Genomic DNA, 12568 nt, shown 5'->3' on the forward strand with positions numbered 1-12568 from the left:
ACTGCCAATGTTTGTCTATGGAGATTGCACGGCTGTGTGCTCGATTTTATACACCTGTAAGCAACGGGAATGGCTGAAAAAGCCAAATCCACTCATTTGAAGGGGTGTCCACATATACTTTTGTGTATATAGTGTGTCTCAAACTGTGATATAAAGACTGCGCCCACTAGCTGGATAATGACCATAGGAGTTGGCTCTGACAGCACAAACAGAGCTGAGACCAGGAAATGTGCCCCCTCACCATTGGCAAATGTCTGTCCAATGTAGTACTGGACTTCCACCACATTGGTCTTGTTGGCAGCTGTGTCATTAGTGAACTGGGTTCCATTCATAAAGAGACTCTGGAGGGGGCTGCAGGTTAGCTCACAGAACAGGTTCATCAGGTTGAAGAAACAGGCTGGGCATCTGGAGAACATAGAGTCAGGATAAAGCTTATTATTATCATCATCATCATCATCATCAACATATAAAGAGACCTTTAGAAGGAAACGGGTGACAATGATAAGATGCCAACAAGGCTACCTTACTGCCAAGGCATCTTGCTAAACTATAGCTATAACGGTGGTCTGTCCAAGTATGGCACACGTAACATCAAAGTCCCTTTTGGTACGTACCGAGAGAGGAACTGTAGGGGCAACTGAAGGCTCCCTTTCAGAGTCTGGAGCTGCTCGACATCACAGCACAGACTCTGGTTCCCATAGTCATAGCCTGGACACAGCTCCTACACACAAACAGACACACGGTATAATTTCCATGACCTAACTTGGTTTTGCGAAAGTAAAACATGTGAGACAGAACACATTTCAATGCAAGTCAACTGTCATTTCAGAAGGCATCTTGAGAACCAGTTCAAAGAAAGCGTCCATGGTCAACCTTACCGTGAGCAGCTCATGGCCCTCTGCTGGAAGTGGGATAGGTGGTCCTGTATAGTTGCAGTTGTACTTCTTCCCCGGGACCTTGTCGGAGTCACCACACTCACCGTACCACACACAGTGCTGGGCTTGAACCTGAGAGAAGATAGGTAGGCTACTTATCAGAACTTAAATTTGCTGTTCTGTAGGCTACATATGCTGCACCATGGATGCACATTTTACAATGCTTTTGTTGCGGTCATTGAAGGCCCTCGAGAAAGAAAGTGTTAGTCGAGTTTCCTTCTGTTCATTTGAATTGGTGAGATCAGTTGCTACTGTGTAAAAGTCAAAAAGGCACGTAGGCACTGTGTTTGAACGCTAAAGACAAACGGGTAAATCAATTTGAATTCAATCACTTTTTGACAGGATTTCATTTAAACAAAACTTTCCATACATGTTGGTCAATGGAAGAAGTCAGAAAGTGAGTTTCTGGACCTGAATGCCAAAAGACAGGGCCTTTCGAGGCGCATAGAAGGATAATATTACACTCAGACGTGGTATAGAGAAACTAGTGAAAATAACCCCAAGGTGCACAAGATGTCAGCTCACTTCTGCTTTAATTTAGCAAGAATATAATTTGGGTAAATCATTTCAATTCTATCACTTTTTGACAGCAACGCTTTTGATTCGAACGAAACCTTCCATACATATTTGTCCATAGTAGAAGTGCTCAGAATGTGACTTTTTGGACCTGAATGCCAAAACATTCAAGAGATAAAAGGTGCTCAAAGGTGACTCCCTTTGCATACCCCACCATACCATGAGACATCGTGTCTTCATCACTGGAAAAGATAAACGGTTGAAATTGATATAATTTAAAAGCTTACAAACAGGGTTGTCAAACTATCTGATAATTTATTGATTTTTTTTTTTTTAAATGGATGCCCTTTTTTTGTATTCAGACCCCTTGACTTTTTCCGCATTTTGTTACGTTAGACTTATTCTAAAATTGATAAAAATACTTTTCCCCTCTCAATCTGCACATAATACCCCTTAATGACAAAGTAAAAACTATTTCTTTTTTGCAAATGTATCAAATATAAACCTGAAATATCACATTTACATAAGCATTCAGACTCTTTACTCAGTACTCTGTTGAAGCACCTCTGGCAGTGATTACAGCCTCAAGTCTTCTTGGGTATGACACTACAGGCTTGGCACACCTGTATTTGGGGAGTTTCTCCCATTGTTCTCTGCAGATCCTCGCAAGCTCTGTCAGGTTGGATGGGGAGCATCGCTGCACAGCTATTTTCAGGTCTCTCCAGAGATGTTAGATCGGGTTCAAGTCCGGGCTCTGGCAGGGCCCCTCAAGGACATTCAGAGACTTGTCCCGAAGCCACTCCTGCATTGTCTTGGCTCTGTGCTTAGGGCCATTGTCCTGTTGGAAGGTGAACCTTTGCCCCAGCCTGAGGTCCTGTGTCTGGCCACTCTACCATAAAGGCCTGATTGGTGGAGTGCTGCAGAGACGGTTGTCCTTCTGGAAGGTTCTCCCATCTCCACATTTCTAAAAAAAAACTGTTTTTGCTTTGTCATTATGCGGTATTGTGTGTAGATTGACGAGGTCATTTTTTAAAATGGAATCAATTTTAGAATAAGGCTGTTACCTAACAAAATGTGGAAAAGGGAAGGGTTCTGAATACTTTCCCGAAAGCACTGTATACTTAAAATTCATTTTAGCATTCTTTGTGCATATATCACGTTTTACGCCATCGGAGTTTGTGTTGTGCCCGCCATTGGTTGAGACACAACATGCTCTTGAATACAGGGTGAGTGTCATTTCAAATCATACAAATAGAATTCATGGATTCAAAGATGGTTGCCGGTCCACCCACCGTCAAATTACATAGGTTTTCCTATGGAAGATTGACAGTATAATTTAAAACAGATATTCCCATTCAAGTCAACATTCTCTGATGTCTGGAGTTCCAACCATCTGTGTGGTACCATTTGAAAGTTGAAATTAAAAATACATTCCCATTTTAGTACATTTATCAGCCAAAACGTGACACCCTGTATTCAAGAGCATGTTGTCTCAACCAATGGCGGTCACAACACAAAAACCTCAGATATAAAATAGGGTCTTCGCTACAACATATATGAATATGAAAATAATCTGAGTTCATACATTTTTTGATAATTGACATTAAAAAGGTTAAAAAATTAAATGTGTCGTACTTTTTTTTTTAAATCTAGAAATGAAACAGTTTGACAACCCTGTTTGTAAGCTTTTAAATGATATCAATTTCAACCGTTTATCTGTTCCAGTGATGAAGACATGGATGTCTCATGGTATGGTGGGGTATGCAAAAGGAGTCACCTTTGAGCACCTTTATCTCTTGAATGTTTTGGCATTCAGGTCCAAAAAGTCACATTCTGAGCACTTCTACTATGGACAAATATGTATGGAAGGTTTCGTTCGAATACAAAACGTTGCTGTCAAAAAGTGATAGAATTCAAATGATTTACCCAAATTATATTCTTGCTAAATTAAAGCAGAAGTGAGCTGGCATCTTGTGCACCTTGGGGTTATTTTCACTTGTTTCTCTATACCACGTCTGAGTGTAATATTAGCCTACTATCCACCTCGAAAGGCCCTGCGTTTCAGATTCTAAAATAAAACCTTCACTTCTGCAAATCACATGTGCTGTGGTCTTCCGCGTTCCACTTTTAATCTACTCTTTCGATGGTTGACTTCCTAACAAGTTTCTCACAGTACACACTGCGCCCTGTTGTTTTGCATAGGTCCCTCGACAGACTTGGTTGGTTCCCTTATTGTCACTGTCAGGGGTTTCAAGTAAATCACAGTAAGATGCACTCTACGACTAGACTGAACTCACTAATTATGTGTTGCTACTGTTAAATTACTTCCAACATGTCTCTTATGAGTTATTACACTTGCATTTAAAGGAGGGGTGTGTTTGAAGACATTAATGCACGTATTTTGTGCCTTTTCTGTGACCAGACCTTGGCTGTGCTCCTCCTAGTCTAAAGCCTTGTTCACACTGCTGAGCCTACTCCACTGCATACACACCCGTTGTTAATGAGACAACTAATGTAGCCATAGATAGATACAGCGTGAACACGTCTCCAAGTAGGGTACAGCCGTAGGGTACTCCCGTTACACCCATGTTAATTTGCCTACTTTACTCATAACCGGCAGTACTCTTTTTTTAAATTATTATTATTATTATTACTACAAAATGTACATATGCTTGGTTGGTAATTTTTAACATTCTTCCATGTCGTCTTAATCACAAACAGCATGATCAGAGACCGTCGCATGGAAAGTACATCACAATTATCAGCCAAAGAGCCAAAAAGCCGGGGTGTATTCATTACAGAAACAGTTTACCATTTCAGAACAAAATGGAAGCAAATACAGCTAAACTAAAGTTTCTATTGGAAATGCAGGTAGGTCCTTCCCCGTTTCGTTCCATTTGCTTCAGTTTAAGAAACGCTTTGCAACAGAATCGGAACTCTGGAGCTCTGTCAGAGTAACCATCGGGTTCTTGGTCACCTCTCTGATTGCTCAGTTTGGCCGGGGGCCAGCTCTATGAAGAGTCTTGGTGGTTCCAAACTTCTTCCATTTAAGAATGATGAAGGCCACGGTGTTCTTGGGGACCTTCAATGCTGCAGAAATGTTTTGGTACCCTTCCCCAGATCTGTGCCTCGACAAAATCCTGTCTCGGAGCTCTACAGACAATTCCTCCGACCTCATGGCTTGGTTTTTGCTCTGACATGCACTGTCAACTGTGGGACGTTATATAGACAGGTGTGTGCCTTTCCAAATAATGTCCAATCATTTGAATTTACCACAGGTGGTCTCCAATGAAGTTGTAGAAACATATCAAGGATGATCAATGGAAACGGGATGCGCCTGAGCTCAATTTCGAGTCTCATAAACAAAGGGTCTGAATACTTATGTAAATAAGGTATCTGTTTTCGCATTGTCATTATGGAGTATTGTGTGTTTATTGATAAACATTAATTTAATCCATTTTAGAATAAGGCTGTAACGTAACAAAATGTGGAAAAAGTCAAGGGGTTTGAATACTTTCCAAATGCACTGTATTAGTGATCAAAGCACTGTATCAACAGTATGTCGCCAACACTTATTTGTATCTAACAAGCTATGTGTATTGCATAATGCTTGCTAGTTACCTTGTAATAAAGATGGACTAGTGAGCTGTGTCTATCCAAATAACAGCTATAGTATTCTTCTGCATGTGGATATTTATGCAAACCTGGAGATTCCACCAAGTATGTGTATATGTCGCCATAGGCTACTTTGGGCCATTGGGCAGGGTTGTCTCTCCAGCTGGTCTCCGGCAAGTTGAAAGGACATTTAGGCAAGCCAACAACAATCAACTTTTCTAAATACCTAGACCGTTCAAGGGCAAGCAAAGACCGGAAGTAGTAACAACATATCTAAGACCTGCAAATTAGATCGGAGATAAGCTTTTAGCTAGTTAGCTGGCTAGCGTGAAAAGTTAATCTCGATCTAATTCGGAAGTACACTTAGGTTAGGTTTTTCAACCACTCCACAAATTTCTTGTTCAACTATAGTTTTGGCAAGTCGGTTAGGACATCTACTTTGTGCATTACACAAGTAATCTTTCCAACAATTGCTTACAGACAGATTATTTCACTAATAATTCACTGTATGACAATTCCAGTTGGTCAGAAGTTTACATACACTAAGTTGACTGTGCCTTTAAACAGCTTGGAAAATTCCAGAAAATTATGTCATGGCTTTAGAAGCTTCTGATAGGCTAATTGACATAATTTGAGTCAATTGGAGGTGTACCTGTGGATGTATTTCAAGGCCCGAACTTCAAACTCAGTGCCTCTTTGCTTGACATCATGGGAAAATCAAAAGAAATCAGCCAAGACCTCAGAAAAATAATTGTAGACCTCCACCAGTCTGGTTCATCCTTGGGAGCAATTTCCAAATGCCTGAAGGTAGAACATGAATCTGTACAAACAGTAGTACGCAAGTATAAACACCATGGGACCACGCAGCCGTCATACCGCTCAGGAAGGAGACGTGTTCTGTCTCCTAGAGATGAACGTACTTTGGTGCGAAAAGTGCAAATCAATCCCAGAACAACAGCAAAGGACCTTGTGAAGATGCTGGAGGAAACAGTTACAAAAGTATCTATATTCACTGTAAAACGAGTCCTATATCGACATTACCTTAAAGGCCACTCAGCAAGGAAGAAGCCACTGCTCCAAAACGGCCATAAAAAAAGCCAGACTTCGGTTTGCAACTGCAGATGGGGACAAATATCGTACTTTTTGGAGAAATGACCAAAGCTGCAGAAATGTTTTGGTACCCTTCCCCAGATCTAATGAAACAAAAATAGAACTGTTTGGCCATAATGACCATCGTTATGTTTGGAGGAAAAAGGGGGAGGCTTGCAAGCCAAAGAACACCATCCCAACCGTGAAGCACGGTGGTGGCAGCATTATGTTGTGGGGGTGCTTTTCTGCAGGAGGGACTGGTGCACTTCACAAAATAGATGGCATCATGAGGCAGGAAAACTATGTGGATATATTGAAGCAACATCTCAAGAAATCAGTCAGGAAGTTAAAGCTTGGTCGCAAATGGGTCTTCCAAATGGACAATGACCCCAAGCATACTTCCAAAGTTGTGGCAAAATTCTTTAAGGACAACAAAGTCAAGGTATTGGAGTGGCCATCACAAAGACCTGACCTCAATCCTATAGAAAATTTGTGGGCAGAACTGAGAAAGCGTGTGCGTGCAAGGAGGCCTACAAACCTGACTCAGTTACACCAGCTCTGTCAGGAGGAATGGGCCAAAATTCACCCAACTTATTGTGGGAAGCTTGTGGAAGGCTACCCGTAACGTTTGACCCAAGTTAAACAATTTAAAGGCAATGCTACCAAAAACTAATTGAGTGTATGTAAACTTATGACCCACTGGGAATGTGATGAAAGAAATAAAATCTGAAATAAAATCACTACTATTATTCTGACATTTCACATTCTTAAAATAAAAGTGGTGATTCTAACTGACCTAAGACAGGGAATTTTTACTATGATTAAATGTCAGGAATTGTGAAAAACTGAGTTTAAATGTGTTTGGCTAAAGTGTATGTAAACTTCCGACTTCAACTGTATTTTATACTATCTATTGCACCTCGTCTATGCCGCTCGGCCATCGCTCATCTATATATTTACATGTACATATTCTCATTCACCCCTTTAGATTTGTGTGTATTAGGTAGTTGTTGGGAAATTGTTAGATATTACTGCACTGTTAGAACTAGAAGCACAATTATTTCGCAACACTCGCATTAACATCTGCATGTGACCAATAAAATTTGATTTGAGACAAGTCACATGGCCAGGAACCAGGATTATAGATTTTTATTTGAGTCACATCAAACTGCCAATATGAACAAGGCTTAAGCCTTTGTCTGTTCTGAGTCTGACCGAGATATTGTGTTTCTATGTGGGGCATATTCAAAAGGCACTCACCATCCACCACCAAACCACTGAATCAGCTGCCTAGGAGGAGTATGGCACACCTAACAGGCTAAGTAATGTCAAATCAATTTTATTGGTAGTGTATACATGCGAAAATGTTATCGCAGGTGCAGCTAAATACTTGTGTTTCTAGCTCCAACAGTGCGGTAATACCTAGCAATACAAAACAATTCACAAATCCCAAAAATATAAAGACATGTCTGGTTCAAGCAGGGGAATCCCGAAGAGCAACTCCAGTTACTTCCTTGATGATACAGGTCTTCCTTTACAGTCGTTTTCAGTATCCAACATTTGTTTATTGCTACTCCATACAGCCATACATACTGTATCTTAAAGTGCATTGCCCTTTTGCTGTGTGTTGTCGTGAAGTGTATTGGAAATGATTTGACTGATCAATTTATTTTAGGAATGCAAATGATTGCGCGAGTACAAAGATAGCGCTTGTCAATTTTAACAATGGGCTATTGAATTCCATTCCACGAGAGAAAATCTGATCAAAACATGAGTTGCTTTGGGTCGTTTGTTGGATTCATGTATTTTTAGCAAAATGTGTTTTATATTGGAGCAGGAGACGGACGCCGCACATCAGTGGCTTTGAAGAGGTCTCAATCTCACTTGAATCAAAGTACAGTCATTTACATGTAAACCCATGTCACGCAAATATTTGATTTGACATAAACAAAGGTGGTTATTTACTTTACCTTGCTGAATAGCTAACGTTAGCTGCATTTGATGAATGCGTTTTGAGCTACATGACACTCGCGTGACAGTGACGCACACTATTTGGTCATGTCTGGGCCGTTTGCTTACTAGCTAGCTCATAGAGAAATATTTATTTTAGCTGTCAGTCTCCTAAACCAGGCTTCCCCAACTGGCGGCCTGAAACCGGACGAATTTGTTTTTGTTTTTATTGTTGGACATTAGACTGTAAAAACACCATCAAATCAGCTCCAAGTGATTTACATTTTGGAAATCAGTTCCAAAGTATTGCCAAACAATAGATATGTGATCGTATACAAATATAAGCAAGGTTTGAAATTATGTTTTGTCAAATCTGTTTGGTCTTGCAGTCTACAAATTATTTGTAGTCATGTTCCGGTCCCCTGACCACCCGCTCAATAAGAAATCGTCCAGCGGCTGAATCTAGTTGATAATGGTCAAAACTAGTTACTAGTACAATTTGTAGCTGGCAGCCGATTCTAGTTTATTGATGCCAACTAACGCTAACGATCTAGTTACTTTAGCAAGATACTTTACGTTAAACGAACACACCACCTTGTAAGAATGAACAGGACTTGATTTGGTTAAGCAAACTTGCTAGCTTTTTGACACCGATGTAGGTCGTTTGACACACTTTAGCAAGTTAGTAGGAGTGTGCCGTAATAGCGTTAGCCTTTCTGATGATTGAATCAACAAAACAAGTTAGCAAACGGTTACTACAAGCAACCGGCAGCTTACTAACTATACGCAACAAGAGATTAGCTAGCTAGCTAGCTAAAGAAGTCTATAGAAAGCTATTTAATACGTAGGTGGACTTACCCATTTATAATGTCCCTCTGTCAAAATGATGAAGAGGAAAAATAAATAGCTTATTTCTGATAAAAGCCCCATCCCTCTTACTGTCACAAATACTTCACTGGCATTCCAACTACAGTAAAGACTGACGTTATAACTAGCTATATGAATCCCCCCCAAAAACTTCGGCGTTTCCTGTTATTGCTCAAGTCTTCTTCCTTACGACATTGGTGACTGGAGAACAACCGTTTGGCACACTGCTGCGACCTACCGGATTGGAAAGTACGAGCACTAGCAACATCGTGAAATGTAAAAAAAAAAAAACTTTTGACACACAAAACATTGTTTTTTAACAGGAGATCCTTTAATAATCTTGTATGTTCAGCTTAAAATAAAACACACTCAGATCTGCTGTTGAACAGTGTAAATGTCTTTAAAGAAAACAAGAAATAGTTAAATATAAAAACGTTTTATTCATTTTCACTTTGAAATGAAATAATTACAGTTCATGAATAAGTGTATATTTATATATAAAGGGACAAGACCATTTAGATGAGGAATGTTGATAGGATAATTTATAGGTGACCATATTGAGTATATTGTACACAGCATAATCTCACACTTATCTTGGGGCTCCGGAGCGGCGCAGCGGTCTAAGGCACTGCATCTCAGTGTTAGAGACGTCACTACAGACCTGATTCAATTCCAGGCTGTATCACAACCGGCTGTGTTCGGGAGTCCCATAGGGCGGCGCACAATTGGCCCAGCGCTGTTAGGGTTTGGCCGGGGTAGGCTTTCATTGTAAATAAGGATTTGTCCTAGTAAAATACAAATTATCTGTACATGTACCTCTGTCGAACAGCAGGCTCTCAAATGTCAAGTAACTATTTCATATATTCCTTCAAAACGGTTAGAAGACTTACAGATGTAATGTCAGAACTAAAGACCCAACTGTTCACGACAATAAGCAACAACACAGAGATGTACTAATATTGATGCTTTTACACTGGGGCACCAACAGGGGTCAGTGTGTCTCCCATCTGGCCATATAATAAAGGCTATAGAGCCCTCAAATTAAAATCTGGACCTCAAAGCCAATTTTTCATTATTCCCCTCTAATCAGAGACTGATTTGGACCAGGGACACCAGGTGGATGCAATGAATTATCAGGTAGAGCAGAAAACCAGCAGGTTCCAGACCTCATAGTGTAAGATTTGAATACCCCTGCTATAGAGCCTTCAGCAGAGTCATCAATAGCAACATTTGACATGGTTGTGTCCTCATGAAACCCTCCTTCAGAAAGAGTGCCGTCATGATTCAGAAGTTCCTCCATCAATGAACTCCATGGACCAGCCACCATCAGTGATGAGAGCCTCCTCCTTCCCACTTCTAAAACCAACGTTCAGCAACATTTGACTCCAGTGGGTCTCAAACTGCAGGTTCCACACAGAAGAGCCGAGACATCTAACTGTTGTTCTAACAGTTTCAAGCCCTTAAGCCGTGGAAGGTAAATACCCAACAATACTATAAACTCAATACACCAATCCAGTATGAGTGACATCTTTAAGTACTGTTTGTGTTGGCAAGAAAAGGGTGAGCTGCCACATATAATAGTATTTCTGGAGCATCTGACATCAAGGATTGAAGGATACACTATTTTGTCTAGTAATAGTGTTTCTCCACTTATACATTCTGATCACAACTTTTCATTGTGCAACATGGCAACTCTTATGGGTTTTTGATAGGCCTATAAGATACTGTAGCCCCTAAGGTTTTCTGTTGGTCTGTTGAACACAATGGAGTGGAATACACCCAGACCCTAATTTCTATCACATGATTCACATCTCTATCTGTTCAGACACAGTTTGAAATGGAAGAGGTTTTGGAATGAGGAGTTTCATAGTACTATACAATACTACAACTGGTGAAACAAAATGGAAAGCTGCACTTATCTCACTTCTGGCTTCTTTAGGCAGGGATAAATACAATGCAAAGTACAATACAATCCATGGTACCGCTACCCCTCCTTAACAAAGACCTCATGTCTTCTCTCAGTAGGATAGAGAACCTTATTCCCTGGTGTCTTGTTCCCTCCACAGTGGGAGTAGGGGGGTAACAGGACTCAGTTTGGACCCACGTACTCTGCGTTCTCTGCGGCTGGGATGTGCGTCTTGATGGAGGGGGTGAAGTCCTGCTGGTAGTCTGGGTTATCTATACTGTTTTGGGGCTGGTTTTTCTGGACGCGGTGGAGACCACCATTGGAGGTGGGGGAGAGGAGACCATTGGATATGGGGGAATGGCCGTTAGCAGTGGGGTTGAGGCCATTGGAGGTGGTGGGGGAGAGGAGGGAGGGCTGGAGGGTGTTGAGGTACTCAGGCCCCACTGCCCCGTTCTTATAGCAGTTCAGGTACTCTGCCTCTGTGTCGTCTGAGGATATGGTGGGGAGGAGGGTGCGAGGGGGACCAGGGTGCTGGTATACAGGGTTCATCATGTCCGAAACTCCGTCCTGGTTAATGTAGTCTGTGGGGCAAAATTACAGGAGTTACTTACTACAGCAGAAAAACAAGTCCTCTGTGTACTAGGTGGACATACAGTGACTGAAACGTTCAATTGTAGTTTTGTAAGCAATGACAGGTGCTCTGACAGAGGTGCTCTACTTGGCATATGAACTACAGCTATTGCCCAGCAGAGGTCATTCTTCCTTTCAAAATGATACATGACTGTTTATTTTGAAAGGAAGGTGTATCACTATATCTAATGAATTAGCCATGTTCTGGGGTTATGACCCTTTGGGAAGTCAATGAGGATACTTGCCTGGAGATGGCTGGAAGGCATGGTCCAAGAACCTGTCTGTGGGGTCAGCAATGTACCGGAGAACCATGCTTCCTTCTCTGACTGGGAACCCGTTCTAGTTAAAATACAAATGTTGTTGGCCCAAACCCACACCTTAACTGCAAGTATCCAATGAATTAGAGGTCAGTTGTTTTGTATGGTGAGACAAGTCAATACTGCAAAGTTTCCTTTTCAGTACACCTCAATGTGCATTTGTGATGGTTACTGACCCCATTTCTGCTGTGGCACATTCCAATGCTGCTGTTCAACGTGCTGTTCTGGCTCTGAAACACATAGTCACACTCAGGTTAACACTTCCTTTTACATCTCAACATTACTGTAGGCTTACTTCTTATAAGCTCTTAGTAGTTCTTCACAGTAATGTTTCGAAAGGTCAAACCTTTTCATTTCATTAATGTGTATGAAGAAGATGTTCAAATAAAAGAAAACACAAGGAAGAAATAAGAGTGACAAAACAGCTCAGACAAATGTAAATATTTTCGACGGGCTGAATAAGAGGAAATAGGAATAAGTTAAACGGGCGACATCTGTCAGAATTGCTGTATAGTGAACCAAACGCTGCAATTATATAATCAGGTTCCTGCACTTGTATTCTGCTAGAAATATATTTAACAAGTAGTGCTGCCTGCAAAGGTAATCAAAGTTGAAAGCTTATGGAGTAACCAGCCGGCTTTCAGTAGCAGGCATACAGCTTAGATATACGGCCAACACTGCACTTGGAGATGAGTCTTAAGACAGACAGAGAAGGAGAGAGAGAGATGACTTCTCATCTTAAA

General features: G+C 41.0%; 2 protein-coding genes across 2 annotated transcripts in view; both read right to left on the reverse strand.

Moving 5' to 3' along the window:
- npc1 (Niemann-Pick disease, type C1) overlaps positions 1–9163 on the reverse strand; it is a 30711-nt gene extending 21548 nt beyond the window's left edge. Inside the window, exons 1-4 of the mRNA XM_014140538.3 lie at positions 8964–9163; positions 879–1007; positions 615–721; positions 242–405 (exon numbers count right to left, since the gene is read on the reverse strand). Coding sequence (XP_013996013.2) covers positions 242–405; positions 615–721; positions 879–1007; positions 8964–9035 — 472 coding nt within the window. The 5' untranslated portion in view covers positions 9036–9163. The remainder of the gene's footprint in view (positions 1–241; positions 406–614; positions 722–878; positions 1008–8963) is intronic.
- A 229-nt stretch (positions 9164–9392) lies between these two features.
- The window catches only part of LOC106569312 (epidermal growth factor receptor), a 35348-nt gene continuing 32172 nt past the window's right edge, over positions 9393–12568 (reverse strand). The window contains exons 25-27 of the mRNA XM_082960930.1: positions 12002–12055; positions 11754–11847; positions 9393–11459 (exon numbers count right to left, since the gene is read on the reverse strand). Of these exons, the coding sequence (XP_082817056.1) occupies positions 11062–11459; positions 11754–11847; positions 12002–12055 (546 nt within the window). The 3' untranslated portion in view covers positions 9393–11061. The remainder of the gene's footprint in view (positions 11460–11753; positions 11848–12001; positions 12056–12568) is intronic.

This window comes from Salmo salar, chromosome 14, assembly GCF_965601325.2.
Source record: "Salmo salar chromosome 14, fSalSal1, whole genome shotgun sequence".
In the NCBI taxonomy this organism is placed as follows: domain Eukaryota; kingdom Metazoa; phylum Chordata; class Actinopteri; order Salmoniformes; family Salmonidae; genus Salmo; species Salmo salar.